The sequence below is a fragment of the Notothenia coriiceps genome, unplaced genomic scaffold, assembly GCF_000735185.1.
Source record: "Notothenia coriiceps isolate Sejong01 unplaced genomic scaffold, NC01 NC01_scaffold00013590, whole genome shotgun sequence".
In the NCBI taxonomy this organism is placed as follows: domain Eukaryota; kingdom Metazoa; phylum Chordata; class Actinopteri; order Perciformes; family Nototheniidae; genus Notothenia; species Notothenia coriiceps.
The window spans coordinates 477332-505058 of record NW_011346291.1 but is presented as its reverse complement, the minus strand read 5'-3'; the positions used below and the strand labels follow the sequence as shown (position 1 = coordinate 505058).

The following is a 27727-nucleotide window of genomic DNA, read 5'->3' as shown; positions in this document are numbered from 1 at the left end:
GAGTTTCTCTGGCTGTTTAATGGGCAAAAGTAAACACACACACACACACACACACACACACACACACACACACACACACACACACACCATTCCTAGAAATATGATTTAAAAATTTTCTTTGTAACATTTACATAATTTGGCAAATGACAGAGAGAGAACAAGGGCCAAAGCTGCCAAAAGCTACATTCACTGCGTGGGCACAATTTAGAAAAGTGTCCCTCCAATAACCAAACTCCATCAGAGACTTAGTCCTCATTAGTTATTATTTCCTGGTGATTCTACACATCCTCAGAACCTCATGGGGTTTTACAGGTCACAGGGCCTTACGTGACCCCATGCCTTTTAGTTGTCCGTCACTGATTCAAAAATATATCCAGATATTTCTTTAGATTTAGACTTGATTTTGGAGTGTTCACTTATTTAGCTAAGGTAAATAAAGCTCACACAAATCCTCTGAGAACATCACAGTAGTACAAGTTAATCCTGGTTATAGTTGTTTGCAGTAAGGAAAACAGTGGGATTAGCAAACAAGGAAGTGTTGATTTCAAAGGTTGCCAGTACATTTCCACAAGCCATGTGACAGGCACAGTCTTCTGCAGAGAGAGAGGGGGAGGGAGAGAGTGGAAGAGCTATTAGATGATGTAATATTGTTTTGTAGGAACTAATCTTCTTTATTAGGATGTTTGGAGCATTATAATTACCTCAGGCCGGACTGTCTGGGCATGATTGATCCTCTCCTGAAGATAAACAGCAAAAAGATTCAATATCAAAGTCTGGATGAAATCTCATAGAGTGGATTCAAAACAAAAAGTAACAAAAGTTGTATAATACACTGTTTTAGAGTCAAAATACTGTAATTTAGACATACCTTGCTCAACAGGTGAGTCACATGTGTCAACCGGCTGATGGTCACCTGGAAAAAAATAAAAACATTTAACTGCGAGTTACATTGGGGTGGGTGTAAAACCATCAATATAATAAGAGAGTTGTTGACGTAAGCATAGGCAGATTCCCAGCAGTGAGTTTCCAAACATGAGTCAGGTTTTATCATGAGTGGAAAAACTGATTGGTACCCAAGCTGAGTTTAGCACAAACCATGGAAAACGTACTAAATACATATATACATGTATTTACGTATATACATTATATAAATACATTACACATCTGAAGGCCAGAGGAAAGCAAGAGAGCGAATTAGACATGAAAATACAAAGTTCATGCAGAGACAGGAAACGTTCTTGGTCACTGATAAACATGTCCTCAAGCAGAACAATGAGCAAGGTTAAAAGCTCAGCGGGAGACAACCTTCCCTAGCTTGGAATGTGACCTGTCTGTGGTGAGTGTCTTTGGTTTGATGTTTGGCTCAAAATATGCAGTCCAGGAGGCTACTGAACACTTATTAATCAGTTAAATATAATAAATACAAACTAAGGTAATTTAAAAACAATGTTTAATATATTTTTAGCTCACTACACCACTGACTTATCTGTCCGAATTTCTGTTGCAGATATTTAGTGATTCAAGCAGCTCAAATATGCTGATAGATAGGAAAATCAACAGAGATGATTAGAACCTCTAAAGTAAGTCAAGGTGAGCATACCCATAATAAGGGGTCGTGTGGAGAACCTCCGGACCACTGTCAAGGAAATGATGAATGAATTAAAATCAGATCTATTTGAATCACAACACTTACGCAAGACCCTTTCGTACAATGGGAACAATGGAAAATACTCAACCAGTTTAGACTGACAGGTTTGCAGTTGCTACGCAGTTGGATTCAAGCCAACAATAAAACAGTGTACTTTCCCCATCCTGATTAACTTGTCTACTTTTACAGGTTTTTCCACCTCCAACCATTGTGGCGTTACCTTTTATCTATTTTAAGAATATTTCCTGTCAGCGCTTTATTGTTTACAGAAAGTCACTGAGGTAATCTGACCCAACATTACAGAATGGTAGCATTATATGGTCATATTGAAAATATAAGTATATACCTCGATCAAATATCACAGTAAAAGGGCTGGAGTGTTTGTATAGTCTCTATCAGTAATACTGCAACTACTCACACCTGCTTATCACAAATAAAAGGACATTATGAATGATAAAGCAAGCAAAACGATCAATGCTCAATTGTTATCCAAATTGATCACCAGTTAATCGTTTTCTTTCCATAGTGTTAGATAACGTTATATACTTTTAGGGATGCACAGTATGTTCTTTCAGCTGACAAGGATTTCTTAATGATACATACTTATACGAATGTACCACTTTTGGTCAACACTGATCATACATCTCTAATACATTTAGCAGACACTTTGTTCAAAGTGGCTTACACTACGTAGTACATACTTCTGTATTATTTGTGGCTGTCTCGTGTAGACTATGGATGTGGTACATTTGTTTGCTTCTTGTTTTATTAAAGGAAGCAGGAAATCCTACATTTAACTGGCGAGGTCTGTTTTTCTACCCTGTACTTTTTCATGCGTCATGTTAATCCTCAATAAAAAATCCTATGGTTAATATTAACCGAAAGACAAGCAAGTGCATGTGACTGTACTCACGTTGAGATCGCCTTTTGTAAAGCAGCAGCATCAGCAGCAGCAACCCTACGATCAGGGATCCGATGACCACCAGAGGAGCGACTACTTTGGTGGTGCCATCCACCTTATTCCCTTCTGAATAAAACCAAGAAAGATACAATGTGTTAATACTTTAACTCATGAACAAAAACAGTGAGCTTCTATTGGTAAAATCAGACTGGTTGGATGTCCACCCTATATTACTCTAGCAAACTACTTTCACTTGCACTTTAGTTTCCAATGTGGTCTGCACAATTTGGCCATAGGAAAATGACTGTCAGTTCTTTTGGAAGGGTTTTCAGTTAATGATAATAAATAAAACTGAAGAAAAGCTGTAGTTCAACAACACAAAAAGCATTAACCGGTAGCCTGGACTGTCAAGCATAGCTTTCTTTGTTTGTGAGGGGCAATGTTTTGGAGTTTTCCGTAACATGACAGTTCAGGATACAAGACATGTTCACATTGTCACAGCCTGTCTACTTAGTGAATTATGAAGCAAAACAACTGAAGCAGAGATGTGTTGTGATAAATAAATACAACTGTATGACCCACCTGCCAATAACAAGCCTATTAAAACTACATTTTACACGTTTTGTTGCTGTGGGATAATTCAGTCCTCTGTCACGCTCTGCAGCCACACAAATAAGATAAGATAATATAAGATAAGATGGACCTTTATTAATCCCTGCGGGGAAATTCAGTAGTTTAAGAGCAACAGGGTAGGATTGAAAAACAGGACAGCACAGATTCACACAATTAAGGATAGAATCAAAGATACAAATGATAAAATAACTATAAAATAAGGAATGAATTAAAATTGGTCATGTGTACATAATATTTACGTGTGTGTGAAAACAGTGTGTATTTTATGTTATTAAAATAATGCACCAAGTTGGCTTGGGGTTCAAAGTCCTTTTTAGTTGTGCAATTATTATTGAAGGTCTGTTTATGCAACTCCAGTTATAGTCATTGCTTTCAGACTTCAAGTAAATCGAGACCTCAGATGTAATAGTGGCTGAAATGTTTGTATGGCATTTCCTTGTGTGAAGAACAAGTGAACCAAAAGGCCTAAAAGGTATGAAGTGAGGTAATCAGCAGCAAATACCTCTCTTTTCTGGCTCTTGTACTGTATATGTGGCCTCTTCCTCTTTTCCTCCACTGACATTAAACACTTTGCAAGTGTAGCTGGAGAAAGTAGATCCGTCCATCAAAGTCATCTTACTGGAGAGGTTAAACAGACCACTTTCAATCTTCTTCGCCTCCATTTGAGAGCTTTTGGTCCACTCTGTGCCGAACTCATCAAACCAGCGAAGTTGACCTTCTGGATAGCCACTGTCGGACTCGCACATCAGGGTACTTGTCCGAGGGTCTAATTTTATAGCTGGTTTGTTGTACTTGGCTGTAAAGGATAGAGGGAGGAAAAACATGATCATAAAGCCGAACCTTGCCCCATCATAAAATGACACAATTGAAATATCAAGAACATTTTTGTTGATCCTTATATTCTAAAAGAAGTATAACGTGCAGTATGTGGTAAGCAGCAATAAATATGAAACTGAAAGTAACTAAAAACAGCAAAGGGAATACCAATCAGATAAGCCAGGAAAGTACCCTGGATCTCTGAATTGTCTCAAGTATCAAGACAGCAATTACGTATTACAAATGCGTGTTCTGTTAGCAAGCAGAATAAACAAATGTTTAGAGAAACAACTGTACTTGCAGTGAAGATATTAAATTAGTTAGCAGAATAGGATTTGACTCAAAATGATCACCTATTGTTGTGCCAAATAGTTTTCAAAATGTTCCAGTGCAGTGGTCAACCACAGCTGGAGGGTCTCACCTGTGACTCTAAGGTGGGTTTTCTTAATTCCATCTCCACTTTCTGTCATCACGTTACATGTATATTCTCCCTCGTCCTTTACAGTAGTGTTGGTAATGAGCAGGGAGACGTTCCTGTTTGTGGCATTCCAGGACGGCTCAGCAAATGAATAGCCTGACTCTGCTGTAGTGCTATCTTTGCGAAAAATCAGTAATGCATCTTCAACTCCCTCTTTCTTCCAATAGACCCAGACGAGTTTTCCATCCTCTGCTTCTTGTGAGGGTATGTAAACACATTCCAGCAATGACTGCTGGCCATATTTTCCCACAGTTTCAGCACGGACTTCCAGACGTACAAAAGCTGTAGCAGAAAATATTTTGTTATAGAGACACAAAGCTACATCAGTAGCAAACAGCATTTCATACTTGAAATTCTAAGATTACAGCAAAATGTACCTGCATGTCCAATGCTGAGATGGATGAAAGTGAGCAAAAGAAGGACACCATTTGAGGCCATGTTGATTATCTGAAATGACAAAACAAACACATACTCGTTTTAATATTAATAAGTACAAAAGGGCAGTCAAGTTCGCTATGCACCGAGTGAACAACTCCTACACTTCTCGCCCTTGTGACGTCGCTATTGTTAAACTTATTTACACAATGATAACCAATGATATTCTGCTGCATTGTTCTTCTGAAAGCACTCTTTTCATTATACCCTGAACAATGACACATGAAAGCACAAAGAGCAATATGCAGCTCATCAAAATGAATTGGTCAGTTCTTTTTTTTTTTACATTAACATTGTTTAGCAACACTTTGAAGATGGTTCTAGTTGTGTCACAAGGGACTATTTGTTCTCTCTTGAAGCATGCACTCATAGCAGTTAGTGTTTTAATGTGAACTTGCTAAAGACCAACATTCTCAGAGTTCAGGTACTGCACAGCGTGTATTGACTGCCAAACTATGGCGGTTCCTTTGGATATTTTCTTCTGCCCTCCAGCTATTTGGAAAAGATATCTCACGATCTGATTTCAATTTAGGTTTGCACGTTTGCTCCTTAGTTGCCATAGATACCTTGCATTCATGGACTCTTTGGTTGAATACACCTGGCAGACAAAAAGAGCTTAAAATGTGGGGCGTGGGGGATGAGATGATAGAATGTGTTACTCCGTTATTAAGTTACAAATTGAGTTTATTGCTGCTTGCCTAAGTTCTCCCAATAGCATAGTATACATGCATGCATAGACACAGGTGTTCCTAAACAGACCAAAGACAGGTCAGCATGTCTGCTTGTGTGTGTTTGTGTGTATTTGTGTGTGTCTCTCCCCTCTTCCCCTGATTGTCTCTTTGCTGCCTCTCCCTCAGGTGATCCCCATCCCATAATCAAGGCCTACATAAAAGCCCTGAGGAAAGCTACAGTCTCTCTCTTCCACTTCCCCTCCACACATGGCCCTGTTTTTGTGTGCCCAAGTTTTCTTTGTTGAAGAAAAAAGAGGGTTAGAGTGAATAAACTACAGATTTGATTATGGGATGGGGATCACCTGAAGGAGAGGCTGCACTGGCAGGGAGACAATCAGGGAAAGAAGGGAGAGACACACCCAAGCACACACAAGCAGACAAACTGACATGTAACACAGGTAAAAGGAAGCAAGATAATTAATTTTCTCTACATATTCATTCATATTTATAGAAACAGATACATGAGCCTTAGATTGTCAAAGCCTGCTAATTTGCAATACTTGTCCTTTAAGGGCCTAAAAACTGTAGAAAAAAACACGGAAAGAACTCTGTTTAAACTTGGGTTTGAAATGATTCTGGTTTCTGTCTGAACCTTTTACTTTTGATTTATAAAGAATGTGCCAACAGTGAGATCTTATCACCGACGCCATCTGTTTGTTCACAGGCTATACATTTTTCAAGAAGGTTGGGTATTAGATTCAGACCTGCACAGTGCCATAAATGCAACCAAAGCAGTTGCTCGATGGTAAATGGGTATCTTAATGTATTTAGGTTTGTTTTTGCAATACTGCTCTTTGTTCCTAGAAGTTTCTCATATTGTAACTGGTTATTGAACATCAAAAACCTGCTTGACCAGCTTTCCACTTTCACTTTTTAAATGTTTGTATTTACTTTCACTTGAACTAGCACTTTACTCTGCAAGAAATAAAACAGGGGAGAAAAAAGCAAAGTGATAGTGAAAGATATATCCACTTTAAAAATGAAAAACTTGAAAGCTCAAGAGTTGACACATATTAAGCAATTTCTTCTTCACTTCAGAGAGCTAAGGAACACATTTCTGTGATCATCCCTGTGCTCTTTTTTAATTTGCTTTCATAAAGTTAAGTGTTAGACCCAAGGATTGTAGCTCACTCTGTCTCTCTGCACTTGCAACAAAATTGACAAAATGTACTTTATTTTGAACTCACTCAAGTTTGAGACTTCCCACCTTGTGCCCAAACCATCCTTAAAAGGCATAGGAATACATTGTGCTGTTTTGTCCTAAGTTTGTTTCATTCAGGCGCAGCTTGTTCATCCACATGATCAAAACGGAACAGGCTTTTGCAAAAAGAAATGTGTCTATTTCCCATAACACAAAGGGGCAGGGGCAGCCTCCCATCACCAAAGCAACTTTTTTGTGGATTTTAACTCAGTCAGTCAGAGAATTCTTACTCAATCACAGTGCAAAAGAAGCACAAAATAAATATCCTAACCAAAAGCATAATTAACTGCAGCTGTTATGTGGCAGAAGCCTTTCTAAAAATCTTGGACAGGATGAATACATATCTGCACTCCCACACAACCACTTGAGGATTGAATCCAAGAATGTATCCTCTGATTGATACACACACTGGTCACATATAGGTTACAGCACATCCCATAGGTCAGTCCAACACTGAGTTATGGATATGCACTGCATGTGGGGTAACATCTAGCACATTGTGGCTTTCAACTGCAATACAGTTTATGATGGAGTGTTCTCCTGGGACGTACTGCCATCATTGTTTTCCTTATTTAAAAACATAGATAATATGACCCGAGTAGCCTGGCCTTTTTATTCACTTCCTATTTGGACACTAACTATGGTGTCAACGTCTTGAAGGCCCCTCTTTCTCAAGATAACTTGAAATGATACACACCTGAACCGTTTTCTATTCTAAACAATGGTATATGATCCTAAGTTAAAAAAAACAAGAGGTAACCATGAAGTTGTTCAAATCAGTATGACAATATTAATAATAATACTTTTTATTATTATTATTATTATTAGGGGGAAGACAGGGCTGTGAAAACAATATGGTTATATGTTCTATGCCTTAGCCATGTACCAGTACAGGTCCAATATTCAGAATGTTGACCTCTTAATAAAAAAGTATCTTTTCCTATTCCATCAACCCAGGGTTCGAGTAATAATCTGAGCTTTATGGGGGTCTTTAAAACTCACACACACACACACACACACACACACACACACACACACACACACACACACACACACACACACACACACACACACAAGCAGCCCTCTACTTGCTACAAATGAAAAAGTTCAACTACGCACACTCAGAGAAAATTCAGTCCTCACTTTCATCATTTCCTGAATTTGTGCAACTTTACCTCTGTCAAAACAGCAAAAACCATGGTGATGATCACTTTTGAAGTCTTGATAGCCCATGCAACACTCACTTCAACTTCACACAAATGGCAATTGAAAGTCCCACTAGTTAGTAACACTGCCTTCAATAAGACATTTATTCCAACATAAACTAACATACATAAAAAGAGAGTGGCCGTTAGTATTACATATAAACACATGCAATACTGCACTATTCTACCAGTATCTAACAGCAAAGGTGTCTGATGTAGCCCTGTTTTGATTCTGCAAGGCTTCTCTACCTAAACGTTTACCACTGTGTTAGTTATGGCAAAAACGTTTTTTAAATAACAAACACAATTGTGTGATTGTTATTATTATGTTAGTACAAACAGACTTCATATATCTCAAAGTGATAGAATACTTGTATTGTTTAATTTAATGTGACAAACACATTGTGTGGAAATCAAAGGCTACAAGCAACTTCATTGTGCATTGCTTATTTAAGTCTAAGTTAACAACGTTTATGGCAGCAGGCACTGTTGTGACGCTTGTGCTGTGTTGTGTATGCAAATATTGTAACTTGTCGGACGTGTCTGTTCCGTATTAGTTATCTAGATCTAGAGAATAAAAGAGGAAGCACTGTAAAACATTCATAACTTTGGTATTTTATAAAGGTTTTAGGTGTAGAAGAGTTTGGTGTCATGTTAAGTATAGCCTACCATTGGAGCTATAGGCTACTGTATTTGGAGCGAGGTTGAGCTCACGATCGAGGGCATCGAGTAGATCGAATTTCCCCGTAAATATAGAAACAATTAACACATCATTCCAGAAACATATCATACATACACTATCGTTTCCGTACGTTAAAAATACAGTATTTAAAGGACACTATGCCACTATCGAAAAACATCGAAGAAAATCCTAATGGAGGTTAACTTAGCTACATTATGTAGCAACACTTTGCCTACATAACACAACATGCCATGATGTTGCCAATATAACGCAAAATGCCACGTCAAACTCACCGCACACGCTCCTCTAGAAGGCGACTTCTCTTGTCGGAGGATCCCTCGTTTATCTGAAATCTACTCATCGAGTGTTTGCATGCTTCAAACAAACTTACTTTCTCTTTCATTCTGAATAGAGAGGCGGGTTACAGGCTGCCTACATCAACAATGGCTTGTAGGTGCTTTCGGGCAGTGTTGACACTGAACACATTTAAGAAAATAATTAAAAAGTTATTTTAACAACATTTTCTTTAATTCGAATTGCTTAAAAAAAAGCTTGCCAATATAGCCTTCATTTTACAATGGTTATCCTTTATGGATGATTCACAACTTTTCCCTGTCAACTTTATCATACATCTAAATGTTAACCTTATCTTTTTAGCTCATAACATTTTAGCTGGAGGGTAAAACTACAAAGAGCTGCAGTAAAACAACCATAATTTCTACATTGTAATCATTTAAAAAAGATACAATAAACACAGAAAACATGGTCAAAATTGTTATTTAATGTTCTTTTAACACTTGTGCCATTTCTTAATTTCAATTTTCTGCAGTGACTTACATCCAGCAACAGGAACTGATATAAGATGCAAACAGAGATATCTTGCATCATAACAGACGTTAAAAATAGACACCACAGAAATTACATTTCATGTACCTGAAATGTAGGTCGTCTGCCATGACGGCAGGCTGATACGGCAGTCACACACGTGACTCAACAAGACAGAAGCAGGAGGGAGTTTGAATTTTGGTTAAATAATGCGACAATGAAATGTATAAAAAGATTGTTTCTATAATTCCATTGAGAAGAATAATAGACAAAAGTAAAAGCAGTGTTGAACATAGAAAAAAGGCAGAGCTTTCATAAGGTCACTTTTCAAATCTAGGATGGATTTACAAGAAACACTTCATGACCAACAACATTCCATCGACCCACAACGGAAAAACTTGTTGATACATGTCGGATGCAAATCTTGAAACCCAACCTTGTTTGATGCTGTAGCCTAACACACAAAACAGGCACACTTTGTTGTAGAGTAAAATCACCTATAAAAACATGGGGCACTCAAAACCGGCACTGGGGTTACAGTTATCTAGGCCTAGTGACTACAATATAAAAAGGGCTTATTCCAATTCAGTTACCTGACATGGGACCTACAGTACTCATCTGAAGACTAATGTTTGCATCCTTCAGATCACAATAACAGTAATTTATGTGACTCCTATTTGGCTCCTTAGTGGATGATAATATAATCAGTAGAAAGATTCCAATTTCATGCAACAACAATACAACAATTATTCCACAGAAAAACAAACAGGTTAAATCAATGAAAAATCTTCACAGTTACGTTTCTTCTCACATTCATACTTTACAGACTAGACGTGCATGCAAGATGGATCAAAACTGAACACAGTGCAAAAGTGACAGCTTTTGAATTTGCTTGTGTTCTGGAAACTGCTTGTATAATCACGTACAGCTCATGCTGTCTTAAATAATCAGGGGGAGATGACTTCATATTTTGTTGATAAGAGAAATATGATCCTTGTACCCTGTCTGCCATGTCTAATGCGTAACAGGGGCAAAGGCAGACTATTTGAAACATGTCCATAGGAATACATAAAGTGCTTCTGTCAAAACAAACAAACAATAAAAAAAACAGTACAAAACGACCTTAATAAAAGAAGTATCAAAACAATGCACTTGGGGGTGTGAAGGTAACTGGTGTCTGTTGGACATCAGAAAGAATTACTGCAGTACAGGCAAATGGGACGGTATTCCTTGTTAAAAAATAAATAATTAAAATAGAGACGAGTTCAGAGATGAGTAGATGAAGGGGGTACGGGGGGTTGGGGGGGTCATTAGGGATTTATCCTAGGATGAGGCTTGACTTTCCGCCAGGGGGATTTCTACGGCCAGAGGGATTTACCCCGGCAGTATCGTCTGCTGGAGGACTCTCTTCCTTCTGTTCTGCAACCGCTTCAGGCTCCGGGGCACTGTTGTCTAAACATATGCAGGGAAATAGGCGAAAATGTATTCCAATTCAAAACATTAACAGTGGAAAGTTCACCATGGACTTGTCACAAAAATAGATGTGTATGCATGTGGTTATATGTATGTGTTTATGCACAGGCAATGACTGTATGTATGTGTACAGGTCAGGTACCATAGAAATAGAATTTTACTATCACTACTGTAACGTCTATTTCTATGACAGGTATAAACAATGTATGCGTGTTGATATTTATCCAAATGTTGTATGTAATATCGGGCCCCTGGTTTACAGTCTATAAAACCAGAGGTAAAACTGTGTGATGTGACCAGAAAATAACAGTTGCTTACCATAATCAAATTGATAATTTTCTCCATCCTAAAAGAAAAAAGAAAGTCAGAAATGAATACACGTGGCCTTTGCGGGACAATAAGGGAAGATGAAGACAGACAAATATATATTCTTCTTCTTTTGCTTCCCTATATATTTGCTTGCCCTAAGGTTTCACTTCATTTTTAACTACCAAAGCTCATGATCTCATGCATGATCTTACGGGATTGTCTGCGGAGGGGCTGCTGCCCTGGTTCCCTCCTCTCCTCCGGGGGGCTGACGGTTCTCCACAAAGCACACCTGTGGGCTTCCCACCTGGAAGAACAAGGACACATGATTGCTCAGATTAAAATGCCATTACACAGTAAACTTTATCAGGTTCCCTATGAAAACTGAGTTTGAATCTAGGAAAAATGGCACCAAATTCATGATGAGGGAAATTTGAGTGAGTCCTGTTACTCTGTGGCGCGAGTCTGCTGCTGCAGATAGCAGACACTTTCAGCTTTAGTGTGATTACAGACACTTCGTCCAAAAATATAACAGTATTAATTACAGTATGAACCTAAACCCAAATGTGTTCTCAAATCATCTGTAAAGTGTTGTGACTGCATCTTGTATGGTTGGACACTATTGCAGTGACAAAATATAAACACCTGGCAAAGAACTTGTTTTTTCTCTCCAATGTAGTTCCCACTACAGCAGTGGTTTCCACATCCACATCTTGCCATGAGGACAAACACAAAGACTGACAAGCTAAAACTAAAAATCATACATTGCTCTAATGCAGGGGTGTCCAAACTTTTTTCACTGAGTGCCACATACAGAAAAATATACGAAGGGCTGGGCCAGTCACTAGGTGTACATTGCCTCATAAGTTAGGTTATACGTCAGGAAAATTGATCAAATGTAGGTCAATTATGCTTGATACTTGAAAATGACTTAAGAAAAAAAACAGCCTATATCACAGGTCTCCATAGGATTTCATTTATTTTGTTGGAAGCTCATCCCTCAGTTTGCTTATAATAAGGGGAAATAAGAAGGGTATATTTCAAGCTAGCTGAATATGCAACATTTACATTGAAGCTTAAGCTCCATTAACAGGGCATTTGTTTTGGTTATCAAATGATCACAGGAAATAAAGCTGTTTCTACAATCTTTTCAAAAGACTAAACAAAAGCACTAATGTCCTTCAAATGTCAAAATGAAATGCAAGAGCATTGCCTCCGGGTTGTTCCATGGTATGAGGTATTTCCCAGAAACGATTAAAACACAACTGGGGATATTGTTTGTGGGACAAATGCAATCCACTGACCTAATTGGATGACCCTCGTACGCAAGTTCCTCCTACATTTACTCCTTCATTGTCTTTTTGTACTTTCCATTTTGGAGGTTCCACTTTCTTATTAAATGGGTTTCTGACAATAACTCACATGGTCTAATAAAAAAAAAGAAGAATTCCATTTCCTTTCCTGCTGCTTTTTCTTCATGTCTGTTTTGGCTTAGTTTTTGATCCTAGGCTTATTTCCGGTCCTTATCTAAACAAGGCCAGCCAATGTTAGTGTTTCCTAGATATAAACCACACATGGACCACTTAGGTATATTAATTGCCTCCCAAGTATATTTGGAGATCCATTTGAACTTATTTTTCTTATCCGCACAACATGTAGGATTACCCCACAATAAACTACTGAGGACTGCATCACCGCATAATGGACGGAGGCGTATTGCCCCCAAAAGGTCAAATAGTTTTTGGAGCACGTTTTTCTCATGAGCTGAGAATCTGGAATTAATATAATGCAATCTTTATTTCTTGGTGGGATCCATGCCCTTGACACTGTATGTTTCTATTGTAAATGCATCTGGGTCACACTTGTATACTGAATTGGTAGATTAGATCATACCATTTAAATGTCTCCTTTTGAAATGTTTGAAATGTCCTTCCATCGACCCACAACATTTTTCAAGTAGGTCCTGCTGACAGACTTTGAATTTGGTTTTAAAAGTAAGCTATATTTATATATTTACATTTGATGCTCAAATCAAACTTTCTGGTCTGCAGGAACTTTATTTGTATTGTCAACAGTGAAGTTAATGGAGGTTAAAAGTAAATAAGTACATTAACCCAAGTGCTGTCTTAAAATCTGTTTTTAAATACTGATTTTAACATTAGCAATTCCTTTTTAATTTTTTACAGGAAAATGCGGTATATTTTTGTTCACTACTTTCCACATACAGCGTTTGTTTGAACAGTAGATGAAGGCCTCATTTGTGTGAGAATGTGTTTATAAAGTGAAAATAAAAGCAATATTATAAGGTTTCGTATTGTGTTTGAGGAAATTGGTTGGTTAAAAAAAGAAACTATGATCCTAGTCGTAAAAGACTTAATTACAGTCAGGACAAAAGCTCATTCATGTAATGAGGGAAGTAAGGAGGAAGAAGGAAATGTCAGGGGGAATGTGAGGAAGCTTCAGTAGGCGTTCAGCCTGTTACCATGTAGAATTCCCCTAAATATCCTCTGTAGGAGTTTAAGACTTAGAAGAAAAACATACTTTTACTATTACATTTGCAAAAGGATGTGCCCCCTCCATGTAATACTTTGATGTTGGATTTTACAGCAATAAATACATAGGCAGTACCCACTGTTCTGAGTGCATAGAAAAGTCAACCTTTATAACTTTGACATTACTTTTGACTCTTTAAAAAAAAATTACATTTGATTTAAAAAGATGAAATGAGTGCCTTGCTTGCAGTAATTTATTGAATCAAAACAACTGATTCAAGATATTTCTTTATTCTTGCCATCACACAGCTCTAGCAAATATGGCCGTAGACAGATGTTGGGATTAATGGAGAAACACCATTGACTGAATATCTACTGATTGAAAGAGAAATCAACTCATCATGTGAGCACCTAAAACATGTCATGTTAAGAAGAAGCGCTGGGCACAGCAAATATTATTCCTATGTATTCAGCTGTCTCAGGTTTTGACTAGCATTCTCTACTTTGTTTGTCATCGCCATTGGGTGTGTGTGTTCTGCTTTAGTTTTTTAGTCACACCATCCGTAAATGTTTTGATAACTCGTCAAAATAAAAATGGGGAACTGAAAATGACTAAATAAGCTTAAATATTTAGAGAAGAGATACATTGTACCTGGTGGGTTGTTCCTCCGATTAGCATAGAGGTCCTCTGGCTCAGCGAAAACACTGGAGGCCATCTTGTTTTTCCGGACGGGAGGCTTATCCCCATCTGGACCAAGTGAAATGTTTGAGGCACCGCCAGGAGGGCGCAAGATCCTGCAAAGAGAGAGATGGTCAGAACTGTTCCTGAAAGCTGGATCACACTGGCTGATTGTTCTGGAGAGTCTTTTCCCAGATCCTAAATGAATGTAACATGTTTGAACCTAATGCTGTGGTTTAGACTAATGATGTGTAGAATTAATCAGTGAGAAATACTTTTTTTGTTTACACCAGTACACTTGTGTCAATAAACAAAGGTTAACATTTTTGTTAAGCATAATTTAACAACTTGCTACCCTAGGTAAAATGTAATGACTTAATCTGTCTATCAGATGTTTCAACTCATCAGAGTGGATGTCGAGTATCTTTGTCTCGACAGCCAGACTCAAGTGGCGAGGAAAGACCAGTTGGTCCCTGCCAAAATAAAAAGGTCACATCAAACACGTCATTAATGTTTCAAATTTAAGTTTAAGTGACTAAAGGAATACAAAAGCATTTCCTATAATGTGTCTATGTGTGTTTTGAATGTGGGCTACAGCTGTTCCCCTGAAAATATGAATTATGTAAACAATGAAATGTGATTATTAATGCAGAGGATTTGGATACTTTGTAAAACCAATTTATATCAGCAAGGGTAGAATTATATTTAAAAAAAAGACTTATTAGTATAATGCAACACAGTCAACACCACCCAAACCAGAGCCTTGAAAATCTTTACTAGGTAAGTGCAGCAATATTGCATTATACCCCTGAACTTGGTGTGCCTGATAAACTAAGACAAGACAACTAAGTATTGGCTATATACTTTAAGGTGGCAATTGTACTGTTTACATCGTTATTTTTATATCAATGTTGATAATTTAATAAATAACTAATTGACAAAATAGTAATTGCATACTGTAACATTGGCCTAGTGTATAATTTAACAATGTGACTGTCTAGATATGATTGAAAATGCACCTTCTTAACCTCATAAATCACTACAATCTCAATCGTTCATTTATTCTTCGAGATATCACCGGATGTGGGATTAATTTCCCTGCATCTCTATGTTGAAAAATATACATGTGGCCGGGTTATTGTCAGGTGTAGCCAGCTGTAACATGGCCCTCGCCTCAATGCGGCCACATGCAGGGAAATCTGAAAGATGTCTTATTATACTTCACTGGTCTCCTCGATCACTGATCTGAAAACCACGGGGGCCCCACCCAAGCGGAATGACACCCCATACATATTTAGTTTTCAGACAATAAAAACGTAAAATAGAAATATATCATTATTAAATTGAGCTGTCCATTAAACAAACGTGTTAGCGTTGTCTAGTCTGCACGAGCTAGCTAAGAAGCTTCTCTACAAAAGAGAGGGCACATGTGTGCTATGTTGCTAACGTTAAAAAATGGTCCATCCCGACAGACACAACGGGAAGGTGTGGTACTAAGATTTTTCCTAGCATCTCCGCCCCATGCTTAATTTCGAGCATTTCGCGTTGGAAAAGCAATAATTACAGGAAGGGTTCGGGAAATTAAAAGTCTTCATTTTGAGGTTAACCCATGTTACGTTAGCGTTGATGATAACGTCAGAGGATGCTGGACTTGTTGGCATCATGTTGGCTAACGGGTAACTGTCTGAACGTCGTCTTTTACCTGGAACTGCTTTTAGAACCAGGCTCCATCCCTTGATATATTTTCGTCGTCGTCATTATGTTGCACTAGGAGTCGTTAAATATGTATAAATCTGAAAAGATACACGCGAATTACACTTTCATTAGCTGCACTTCACCGCCTCATCATTGTCTATCCTAGCCAGTGGTTCCAAATAATCACCCTGCTTCCAGTCTGAGAGCACCAGTGTGCAAGTAACCAGAAGGAGGTGGTTCACTTCCGCTCCAATTTTCAGAATAAAACATATTGGCCTGTTAAATAAAAGGTTAGGGCGATTTGTTTATCATCATATCAAATGTGTAATGCATTTAATTACGCAGTGCATCATTGGAGATTGATAGGTATTTCTCTATTATCCCGTACTTTTGTGAAGTGACGCATTTTGATTGTAATTTGATGGCAAACACATCGCGTATCCGGTCTGTCGGTGCTCATTTCTGGCAGTTCTTCTTAGCATATCCAAAGATGCTTTGGTACCCTATGTTTGGTACTAGGGATGCAGTAAAATAATCCATGGGTTTGATATTTGGTTTGACACAGAAGTTACTGTGTTTAAATGGCATTTCTAATCTTCAGCCTACGTACCACCAACATGTGATATACTACTCTATGATTGGATCCGGGTAAATTCATTAAACAAAGGCATACTTTTGGATTATTCTCCTGTCTGGCGCCCACATTAATTTGATAACTGGGGAACAAACAGATTCTACTCATTTACCACACAAGGATTATTGATAACTACCATGGGATTACACTCTTTATTGGAAGCAGGTGCTCCTTTCTGGCTCAGTCTTATTTCGCAGGAGTGATAAATAACAGGCATTGAAACTTTGACAGGCCTGTTTGCAGAAGAAGTGCTGACTTGCAGGGCTTACTGTATTGTAGTAAAAGTAGAAAACAATAATCAAACTTCACCCCCTATACTACATATGACAACATTAAAACTACCTTAGTTTGACCCTGAACATTACACTTTTACACAATCTCTGGTAAAGCGGTTAATGGTTTCTGATCATTTGCATTCTATATGTAAAAAGGTGGTTAAACATATCCATAAAAAAACGGTGACACTTGTTTAAAAAAAACCCTCAATTTATTCCAATAACACATTTTCATAACAACAGATGTGAATTTTAACGGCAGGCTTTAATTGACAACATAATAAAATTCCACCTGAATCAGAAACTCAATGACATAAGTATAAAAACAAAAAAGGACCAAGGAGTTTTCTTTAAAACCTCCAGAAATAAAATCAACATGGCAAGCTTTTAAAATCTCTAGCACATTAGTCTCACTGCAGCTTACACTGCAAAGTTCAGACATGTTAACATAAGAATGACATTATGGATGAACCTATTAACTGTGCCGCTGCCTTGGAGCATTTTGTAAAAGTATTCCACTGGATGGTATCAACACTGGTCATGAAGATTTGAAGATTTGAAGATTGGGCATAACAAAGATGTTCAGGGATGAAAAGGGGAGGTAGGGATGTTTGTAGGAAACAGTCTTTAAAGAGAAAAGCCACCGGTTTGCTGTTGGAACACATCAATCGTATCTTCATCCTCCATTTCTAGCTGCAAGACAAAGTTCAAATGTCAGTTAATAGTCTGTAAGTATTCAAATCAAAAGACAAAAAAATAATAATAATTCAAGTGCTTCTACTTAACTGACTTAGCGTGGAACAATATATTTTGTGAGTATTACATACTTGACACATTAATGCCTTATTAAAGCATTTGACAGAAGTAGCTCAAACTTGACAGCCGCTCTGTTAGTGCTGCTGTCAACTCAGTTTGTTTCATTTTTTCCCTTCATTAGTTGGACTCTGACCTTGTTTATCTGAACTGTAACACATTACATATGCTTGGAAGGGGATGACGCAAAAGTAGGAAAACCGTCAGGACAGCCTCACTATAAAAAGTAGCTTTACAGCAGGTGTTCAGAGGACTTTGTTTACTTTGTATTCCGCATTTAAGAATGACGTTATTTGGTTTTCAGAAGGACCTTTAGACCTTTTAAATCCTGTCGCCTCACCACATGCTTTTCTTGAAATACTTATGTTTTTACTGGAAAGAATAGCTATAACAAAGAAAACAGTCAGAAAAAGTCCAAAGTAGCAGTACTGCGAGTTAGTAAGGTGAAAAGCAGTGAAACTTTACCTGCGAGGGTGTGTCTGTTTCATTGATGGGCTGACCGTCGAATCGAAATCGTATCTGCCTCATTGACAGCCCCTATGTGGACAGAAAGATAAATGTTATGTTAAAAATATTGAAAGGAAACATTATGGGCACCCTAGTGACTTAAGTGCAGACCATGAGCTGCAAAATGAAAGTTAATGTTGCAAAGCTATCATGTCTTAGTTCTTTGAGAGCCCCACTTTCATTGTTGTTACACGTTTATGCAACAAATATAGAAAAATTAGCAAGCCAAAACCGCAAAGTACCATAAATGCAATAACAGAATTGACTTTGCAATGTTTTGTTTACATCATTTTTTGATTCAATTTAATTAATTAAGACAATAGAAATATGAGATACGATAAACTGAAATGCACATTTTAGAACAATGGAGTTAGGCGAATAATTGTGATGAGCATTACCATTAATGAAAAAAAACACATAAGCAATTATGTTCTATTGCCCCTCCCTCAGCTGAGTCCTTGGTCTACAGTTTAAAACCACCATTCAGGCTACCAGCAATGCAAAGTTAAATATGACATATTTGGAGGAGTTGTAGTAATTGTGTTGTAGTCTCACCTGCCGTTCACAATAAGCTTTCATCAGTTTACTGAGAGGAGTGTGCCTTTTAATCTTGAATTGCACCACTGAGCCATCCTGCCCTGCCACCTTCAGGTTGATGTGCTCATTGCTCTCAGTCTTCACTCCCTCCTAAAAAAAACAGAAACAGAAGTTTAACGTTAGGTAAGGTTGATTTAAGTGATTTAAGGAAATTACAAGATGCTTTGTCAACTGTGGACTCCAACATGTGCAATGAGACCCCCTAACCAAAACATTTCTCCCCTGGTCAGACTATGTAAGATTGATGTACATTATGTACCGCAATTAATTGTGCCAAATGTATGTATAAAGTTATCCTATTATGTGTGTGATTTATATTTGTACCACAGTTTAAGTTACATTAGCTTTGACTGGACTGGGGATTAGCTAGCACTGAAAAAGGAGCAACATTACAACTTCAACGTTAGCATTTAGCATTAGCATTAAACAAATCAATCGAGAATGGCCTACAATGTATAACAATGCTTAATGGGGTAGTCAGAGTGGTAAATAACAAATTACACGTATTAACAACCCTGTAATCCGGACACACTCGGGCGCTTGCTGGTGATGATTATGATCATTTCATACGAGATCCGCTGATAGTTAACGGTTTGTATCAAACAATTGATTTAGGCCCGGTGCTGCTGTGCACTGCTCCCCAACGTTACTCGTTTTTCTTCGGTTCTTGCAAAGGTTACCTGGACATGTAGTGACTATATCACAAGTGGCATTTATGATGTATTGGTTAAATTGTATCCAAAAAAGCTCTGGCAATTATTTTACATTTCAAACAGCCTCAGGCACATTAGCCATGTTAGCCTATTATGCTAACTTCGCCCGCTTGATAGCTAGCTGCTAGCTAACGCGGTTGCTCTGGTTTGTGCTTTAACTATGCGAGTGTTGACAAATTCGCCTCAGATGTGGCATTTCAGTGAACGGTCTACAACTATGGCATATGGATTGCTGTAAATAAAAGCCGGTAGAAAATAAGCTCCTCACCTTAGGTTTTTCGTCTGCCATGGCTTCTGCTGTTGCTGCGTCTGTCTGCCTGCGCCTGTTATGCTGCGACTGCGCCGTTTGTCCGGCGCGCCACTTTGCTTGGGTTGGTGCACACAACCAAAACAACTGAGCGCACTTTTAATGTAATGTATTAAAGATGTATTTCCTCTGCATGGACCCTGTGTTCAAATCTTGGCAGAAATTAAATAGGAGGCTACTTGAGGAATACAAGTATAGCCCACTGCTTTGAACTAAATTGATTTGATGGTCATAGTTATTTGTTGCTTGTCAGATTTACATTTAAAATAAGACTAATATGACCAAATACCAACAAGTAATTAAATACTGACAATTATCTAAAACTTGACCAGCAATAATATCAACATTGCAGATGTTAATGCATCATCAATACCAATCCAGGATTTTGATAAAGAATATAATAATGACAGGGATCATTCTGCTACATGTAGATCTTTTTTTAATTTCTTACCTGTAATAGTTAAAGTATTATATAAGTGAACATACACCTCAACAACATTATGGGAAATGAGCTACTGCATTAATATTCGTCCCTGCACACAATTAAAACAAGCACCACAATGAAAGCAAGTAATTGTTTTGTAATCAGGTCCTTTTAACTTCACACTTATTTAGGGTTTATAACCATTTTTAAATACATTTTCAAATAAACTAAAAAAATAAAATGTGGACACTGAAAAATTACACAAAAATACATGATAATTTAATACAAACATATCTATTTCATTCTTTATTTTCCCATGCACAGAACGTTTTTCAAAAAATATGCAATGACAAGTTCATTATGACAATAAAAAACAAATAAATCGTTTTATAAGAAATATGCAGAGACTCTCCTGTCTAGCACTAAAATCCCAGAACTCACAAAAATAAAGGAGTCACAGTTTTTGATGAACACATTATAACCACAATGCTTTAATTAACCATCAAGGTTTAACTATTGATACACAGTATTTTTCTCATTGCTTACGTAAATATAGAAATATATTCCTAGTTTGATATAGGAAACCCCCACAAAAGCTAAACATTTACAGTTGACCAAGAGCAAATACCCCAGCTCTTTAGTTTGGTTTCCACTACATGGTCTAACAGCAGAAGCAAGGGCGAAGCTTTGCAGAGCACTCAGTTAACTCAAGCAATATTTGTTTGTCTCCAGCAATTGATTTGTTAATTGGTCAGCACTTCCTAAAGCTTGTCCACTTAAAGTATACAATTGATCCCTCTTCCTATTATCTCTTGTTGCACCCAATAGGTAAAAGGGGCTAATGTGTCTGGCACAAGCTTGCCAATTGAAAAAATACATTCTTATATTAAAATGCTATCAAGACTGGACAGCCTTGACATGTAACAAGTTACGTAATTCCTTCAGTAACATATTTTGTCTGAATATTTGGTAACATCAGAGCCTCTTTAGATAGCCCACTACTGATCTGTGCCTTTCATACTGCAATACTGAAAGTGTTCATCATAAGATGTGTATGCAGAAGGAATACAGCTGTCAATTTCAATACCGTACGGGACAGTAACAGATTTGACAATTTCCTCCCAAACTAAAATAAATAATACATTCATGTCAATAAATACTTAAAGACTAAAAAACACAACAAGTCTAAGCTAGGAGTTTGTATAGAACTCAGAAGACAAGTAAAAGTATTCAGTAGTTACTGTGAGGCATATTGAAGAAAGTTAACTAAGATGAACAATTCCTAATGAGCCAATCAGGGAGGGCCTCTCATTTAGCAACAGAGGGGCTCTTGTCTGCTTCAGTCCAATGTCTCCAGCTTGAAACCATGTTATCATACACAGACAGCAGCAAATCATGTGTAATGCAGGTTGTGATCACATGTTCATATCACCCTGGTTCACAATATCCTTTGACATTTGATTTTGCTATATATCAAGACTGTCTGGCATTGAGGGGAAGTAAATAGGAACATTTAATGAGAGAAAGAAAAAGTATATTAATACATGTCAAATCCTAAAGGATAACGTTTAGCAATATTTACCTTATCAATGTTTTTCACAATTAAACATCCTCCATGTTTAACTGCTCCAAAACATTTGTTACTGCACCACATCAACTACCTCTGGCCATGTTGTCGCGTTTTAGTTGGATGTATGTGTATGCTACAGGCCTGGCTACTTCAATGGGCCATCCCAAGCGAAATATCTCTTTCAAGGTCCATTGAACTTTGCAGTAATATGTTGTATTTCTCCAATTCTCCCTAAAAACAATTTTCCAATACCGCCCTTCTCTTGACCTTTGAGCTACACTGACAAACTAAATTGCTAAAAAACCTGTAGTGTCGGTAGGCCGAGTTATAGAGCCCCCCATCTGTCAGCCGGTGGAAACTCATTCACCTCCCCCACTTCTGAGTGTGGCTGCTCTCCCAGCGTGAATGTCAGTTTGTATCTCATCCGAACCTTTTCCTGCAAAACACACACACGCACACACACACACACACACACACACACACACGTGGACACACTTAGCTTTGCAGGTTTCGTTTGCTTGCTGGAGCACACAAGAGCAAGTGTAGTGTTAATGTCAGCGGTCTTTATATCCTCAGTATACTGTTTGGCATGTAAGACTGTTAGAAAATGGTAATAGTATCAAGCCTAACACCGGACCAGACCGGAATACCGAATTTCACCACTAGGTGTCACACTCGACTCAGCAGCCACCTGTGACTTCTGTTCCTGCAGTGTTAACACGTTGCCTCGTCTGGCTCGATGTGATAGATCGAGACCCTTCTGAAGTAAGACAGTGTTCTTTGAAATAAGTATAAAACATACAAATAGCTCCAGGCTAAGATTTACCTTGAGAGGATTTGCAAGCAGCATGACCTGAGTGATGGCAGCAGGTGGAAGGATCGGGTTAAAAGGAGCCAGCTCTGTCCCTGAGGGTGATTGCAGTCTCACTTTCATCGTCTGGTGGTAGCAGAACAGATTTCCATATTCATTAGAAAGATGTAGCCACCCACAATAATTTCATTTTAGGTCAAATATTGAGTTTATGTCTCAAACATCTGCCAATGTGAATTTTGTATATATAAATGCACACAGCGTAGCTTGATATGCAGTAACATTTTTATCACAGAGGCACAGAATGGTTTACCTTGGGTACAGCAGCCTGCAGAGCAATGTTCCTCACTGGCAGAGGGGCGGTGTTAAGCATGGAGGCCACCATCACCAGTACATCAGGTCTACCTGCTGGACTGTCAGTGGCGAAATGCAGCAGAACACGGACCCCGCTTTTGTCATATGCTGTAACGGGACACATTTTACCTAGAAAAAAAACAGCACACAAAGGGGAAAAGCAAAATGTGATTATTACAAACATTTTACCAAATCAAATCAAGTTTTATTTATATATCACATTTTTAAAACGATTTTTGGTCGAGCCAAAGTGCTGTACATATAATAATTACCTTACAGTAAGGACACTATACAGTAAATACAACAGCACCGTTTGTGCAGAATATCAGTATGAAAAAACGACGTACCAAGCTTAGTCTTTATAAATAAACAAGCTCCTACATTTACCATCTTACTGAAGGTAGGTTCTGACGCAGGTCTTTAATTTTGCACCTGATATAATAAATGCTTTCAGACCCTAATGAACATGTTTTCTAGTTTCACAAAATTGCCAATGTCATCACCAAGGGGCATTATTGGCTACAGCTCAACTTTCCATCCATCAAATGTTCTCAAAAAGCGGAGGGTTTTTACTTTCTATTGCCTTTTTTCTGATATTCAGAGTTTATCAAATTACCTCTACTATATTCATATGAACTTTTCCTTCAAGCCTTTTCAATCTCTTTACCCTCTCCACAGGGAATTCTATCAGGTCTGGGAGACCGGCCAAAGATGTTCCTTTAAGACTAACAACCAATTCCAATAAGTATTTTGGTACCCCAGTAATGCATTTTTATACAGCTTTAAAGATTGTAAAGCCTATTGCAAATGTACGACTGGGCGGCCCACCTGTTTGAACACTACAATCTGCAGACAGCCGGACACATTCAATCGGTTGTATTTGTTTTCTTCGCCAAGGAGATAAAATGTGCTCTGAAGTGTGTCTGAAGTGTGTCTTGCATTGGACAGGGCGTCCAATGCAAACCTTATTCTCTCTCTACCTCTGAAACATTGTGAAAAATATTTGGCCATTTCAGTGAAAATGTAATTTTCAGATATAATAGACCCCAACACATCTGAGGTTTTTTTTCTTCCACACACACACGGCTGAAAAAGCAATTTCCTCTCAAACGTTTGTCCGTCAGCCCTATCCTAAGTATTGTGCTGAAGAACATCAAAATCCACTGGCACACACACACAAAAACCAATGCACTTATTATATGGTACTCACTTGGCTTGATGGCCTCCAAAGGGACAAAGACATTGGCCAGGGACACCTCTTGGCTCAGAGGGAGGACGGGGGACAGCGAGCGTAACAGAGGGCTGTCATCTGCCTGACTCTTGGCCGGGGGGGGAATGGACCCTCCTTGCATCACTTCTATGAGGGACGTGTTGGAGAGACTGGAAGAGGGGAGAGCAGGAACAAGCAGATCCTCGCTCCTGACCAGAGAGCTGCCAACGTCCATCACCCCCGATGTGCTGTGTGGATAATTCAAGTCTTTGTCAAAGATATAACAGGTCCCATAATGCCTCAACATATACTGTCAGACAAACATTGGTAAAAAAAAACAAGATCAAAAGAAGCAAAACAAACACTTTGCAACCAGGTTTTTTTAGACATTGGTGGAATGCAAAAACATTTGATTTTACTCCAATGGAAAACACATTGTTTTGAACACAATGGCACTTAAACGCTCAACAGTATTCTTCAAAGCTTTCACAATTCTCCGCTCTGCAGAGAAGGTGATCGGCTGCAATCTGCCATCCCTCCACGACCTGCAGGACTCCAGGACCCTGAGGGAAGATAGTGGCCGACCCCTCCCACCCTGGACACAAACTGTTGGCTGCGCTCCATCGGGACCAGAACCTCTCGCCACCTGAACATTTTCTTCCCCTCCGCTACCGGCCTCTTAAACAAGGCCCGGCCCCCCCGCTGACACTTTACCTCTGCTCTGCCACATCATTGACTATATGCATTACATTAATGCACACAATGTCATACTCCTTTCTGCACATATTCTGATTTCACATTTCATAGTTTATATGCACAAATTCATTCATAGCATTCTATTTCCATGTAAATTCCTGCTTTATTTTGATTTTATTGCTATTTAACTGTATTTTATTCGGTGTAAAATATTTTGTGTTTTATATTAGATTTCTTGTTTTTTTATATTTTATGTATGCACCCAAGTCAAATTCCTAGTGTGTGCGAACCTACCTGGCAATAAACCTGTTTCTGAATTTACTATCTGTTCTCAGCCATTTTTACAATACTGCTTATTTAGTGGAGGCAATGGAGTCCTGCCAATCACTCTGCCTTTTGGAAACTTATGATTGAAAGCAGTTGAAATGTCAAACTGTTGAGCATCTCAATAGACAAAAAAGTGCCTTTAAAATGTAGACCCCCATGCAGGCATCAGACTAAATATAATCCAGCATCCAATATATTATGAGTGACAGATAGACAGATTGCTGCTGACCTATGTTCCCGCAGGAAGACCTTTCAGACTGCCACAAGTCCCAAGCGCAGTTAAACTGTTAAATCAATAGATAAGGATGGGGGGGCCACACCCTTGCCCTGACCCTTGCACGATTTAAACATTTATCTTCGGAATTTGCGCTGAACTGTATTTAATTGCATGTGATCGAACTTCAAACTCTACAAATGTGTCTACTGTTTCTTACTTTTGCTTATTTGTAAATCGTGTTTTGGGTTTTTAACCATTTCCACCCTAGTTTTTCCTCATGACACACGCATTACTCACATTTTAGGACTGCCCAGATCCAGAAAGCCAAAGTCTTGCAGATTGTTAATAAGAGAAGTTGAAGTTGTGTGGGACGCTCCATTGGAGTCCCATTGTGGAGAGACCGTAGTGGCTGAGGAAGCAGGCGGGGCCATGATGAAGGACTGAGGAAGAGCAGCAGCCGGTGCTGTGGTGGTCAACACTGAGCTGAGAGGCTGTGGGAATATGATTGATGTTGTTGAGACGGATGCCGTAGAAACAGGAGGAGTGGAGAAAACAGGACCAGGGAAGCTTAATGCAGAGGCTTTTGTAGAATAATTGGCTGAGATTCCTGCAACGGTCACAGAAAGAGCGTCTGGATAAAGTGAAGATGTAGAGAACGAAGGCAAAGTGGTGTCAAAGAAATCCAAATCTTCACTGGAATCCTGGAAAACACAGCAATAAAAAATACTGCTATTACCATTAAAATAATAGTCAAAAGTACATTTCAAAAGGTTGCTAGTAAAATTGAACTGTGCCTGTGGGTATGTATGTATTATTATGTACAACTCTTTGTATTTGTCTTATGATAGCTAAAATTGGATGACCATTTTAGTTTTCACTTCATATAGCACTGAAAATAGCATGCAATTATGAGCTGTTTTGTTTTTGTTTTATGTATGTTTTGTGTGTGTGAGGACACAATAGCCAATGCTCATGCTAGTGCTAATGGGGATCCTAATAAAGAATAAGAATAAGTCAACATTAGTCCAAATTATTGCAATTAGTTTAAATACCTGTAAAAAGGACAAATCATTCCCCAGGTTTACTGGCGTTGATTTACTTGGAACAGGAGCGGGTTCATTCAGGCCTGTAAATGAATACAAAAAAGGTTATTTGTGAATCTAAAGAGTTCTTGTCTAAAGCTGCCATGAAGAAAAACATGATATTGCATGTTACCTAAAGATAGTAGCTCTTCATCCAGCAGACAGAGGGCTACAGAGGGGCCACTGGGGCTGGGGGGACTGAGGGTCTGTAGCAGCAGNTGGAAATCAGGTTGCCAGAGCAGGTCAGTCCAGTGTGCATGTTCCTCAGGGTCTCAGCAGTTACAGGTGAGGTAAAGAAAATAAAAGAGAAAAAGGTCAATAACAACACTTTAAAGTAACAACACTGAATTGACCTTTTTCTCTTTTATTTTCTTTACCTCACCTGTAACTGCTGAGACCCTGAGGAACATGCACACTGGACTGACCTGCTCTGGCAACCTGATTTCCACTGTACGTAATAGTATTTGGTTATGGTATATTATTTATATACATCAAAGGCACAATGCACCCCCCAGAGACACACATGTATTGAGTGTGATATTTTACATTTTCTCTACAATTACACAATTTACCTCTGAATTGTAGTGGGGTAAGTACTAAGTAACATACCATTTACATACTCAACTAAAGCACAAGTAGGCTATTTCTAAATCACAAGTACAGTATTTGAGTATACAAGTTAGCCTATTTCCCACCTCTGGTCAACAATGTTAGATCTTTATGTCAACTTACTAATAATATATCTTGAGTATTATCATAAAAATAGCATGTTTATTTATTTTAACAAACCACGTTCTCCAAGTAAAATCTATAGAACATATAATGTTTAATCTTTTTGAAAAATAGAGATCGGACCATCAGTAACAGATCATCAGTCTTGTGTACAGATCAGTTCGATAAAGCAACATTTTACGCGATAAATACGGGTTTAAATATCAGCATTTGCCACGGAAGGCGAGTGGCAGCTACCGTAAACCTTCTCTTAACTCT

At 38.3% G+C, this 27727-nt stretch overlaps 5 protein-coding genes across 6 annotated transcripts in view; 1 reads left to right on the top strand and 4 right to left on the bottom strand.

The window, feature by feature from the left end:
* LOC104947995 (ADP-ribosylation factor-binding protein GGA3-like) overlaps positions 1-331 on the top strand; it is a 4791-nt gene extending 4460 nt beyond the window's left edge. Inside the window, exon 10 of the mRNA XM_010774135.1 lies at positions 293-331. Coding sequence (XP_010772437.1) covers positions 293-331 — 39 coding nt within the window. The remainder of the gene's footprint in view (positions 1-292) is intronic.
* LOC104947990 (CD276 antigen homolog) lies at positions 266-9150 on the bottom strand. Of its 2 annotated transcripts, XM_010774131.1 has the most exons (9): positions 9024-9150; positions 4854-4923; positions 4420-4758; positions 3685-3978; positions 2562-2675; positions 1601-1636; positions 869-913; positions 702-737; positions 266-593 (listed from the first exon to the last, which is right to left on the bottom strand). In XM_010774131.1, exons 2-8 carry the CDS (start codon positions 4912-4914, stop codon positions 703-705), a joined length of 924 nt encoding a protein of 307 aa, XP_010772433.1. In that variant the 5' UTR covers positions 4915-4923; positions 9024-9150; the 3' UTR covers positions 266-593; position 702. The 2 variants fall into 2 exon arrangements, with proteins under 2 accessions (XP_010772433.1, XP_010772434.1); XM_010774132.1 differs by lacking the exon at positions 1601-1636.
* A 339-nt stretch (positions 9151-9489) lies between these two features.
* Positions 9490-16399, bottom strand: jpt1a (Jupiter microtubule associated homolog 1a). The gene is made up of 5 exons (XM_010774130.1): positions 16208-16399; positions 14479-14621; positions 11550-11641; positions 11347-11374; positions 9490-11007 (listed from the first exon to the last, which is right to left on the bottom strand). The coding sequence occupies exons 1-5, from the start codon at positions 16261-16263 to the stop codon at positions 10874-10876; spliced, it is 453 nt and encodes a 150-aa protein (XP_010772432.1). The 5' UTR covers positions 16264-16399; the 3' UTR covers positions 9490-10873.
* A 900-nt stretch (positions 16400-17299) lies between these two features.
* Positions 17300-20132, bottom strand: sumo2a (small ubiquitin like modifier 2a). Its single transcript, XM_010774129.1, has 4 exons — positions 20008-20132; positions 18985-19116; positions 18388-18459; positions 17300-17802 (listed from the first exon to the last, which is right to left on the bottom strand). The coding sequence occupies exons 1-4, from the start codon at positions 20026-20028 to the stop codon at positions 17737-17739; spliced, it is 291 nt and encodes a 96-aa protein (XP_010772431.1). The 5' UTR covers positions 20029-20132; the 3' UTR covers positions 17300-17736.
* A 613-nt stretch (positions 20133-20745) lies between these two features.
* LOC104947987 (ADP-ribosylation factor-binding protein GGA3-like) lies at positions 20746-27063 on the bottom strand. The gene is made up of 7 exons (XM_010774127.1): positions 26871-27063; positions 26708-26781; positions 25953-26356; positions 24416-24663; positions 23165-23334; positions 22867-22977; positions 20746-22476 (listed from the first exon to the last, which is right to left on the bottom strand). Exons 3-7 carry the CDS (start codon positions 26084-26086, stop codon positions 22366-22368), a joined length of 774 nt encoding a protein of 257 aa, XP_010772429.1. The 5' UTR covers positions 26087-26356; positions 26708-26781; positions 26871-27063; the 3' UTR covers positions 20746-22365.
* Positions 27064-27727: the final 664 nt, after the last annotated feature.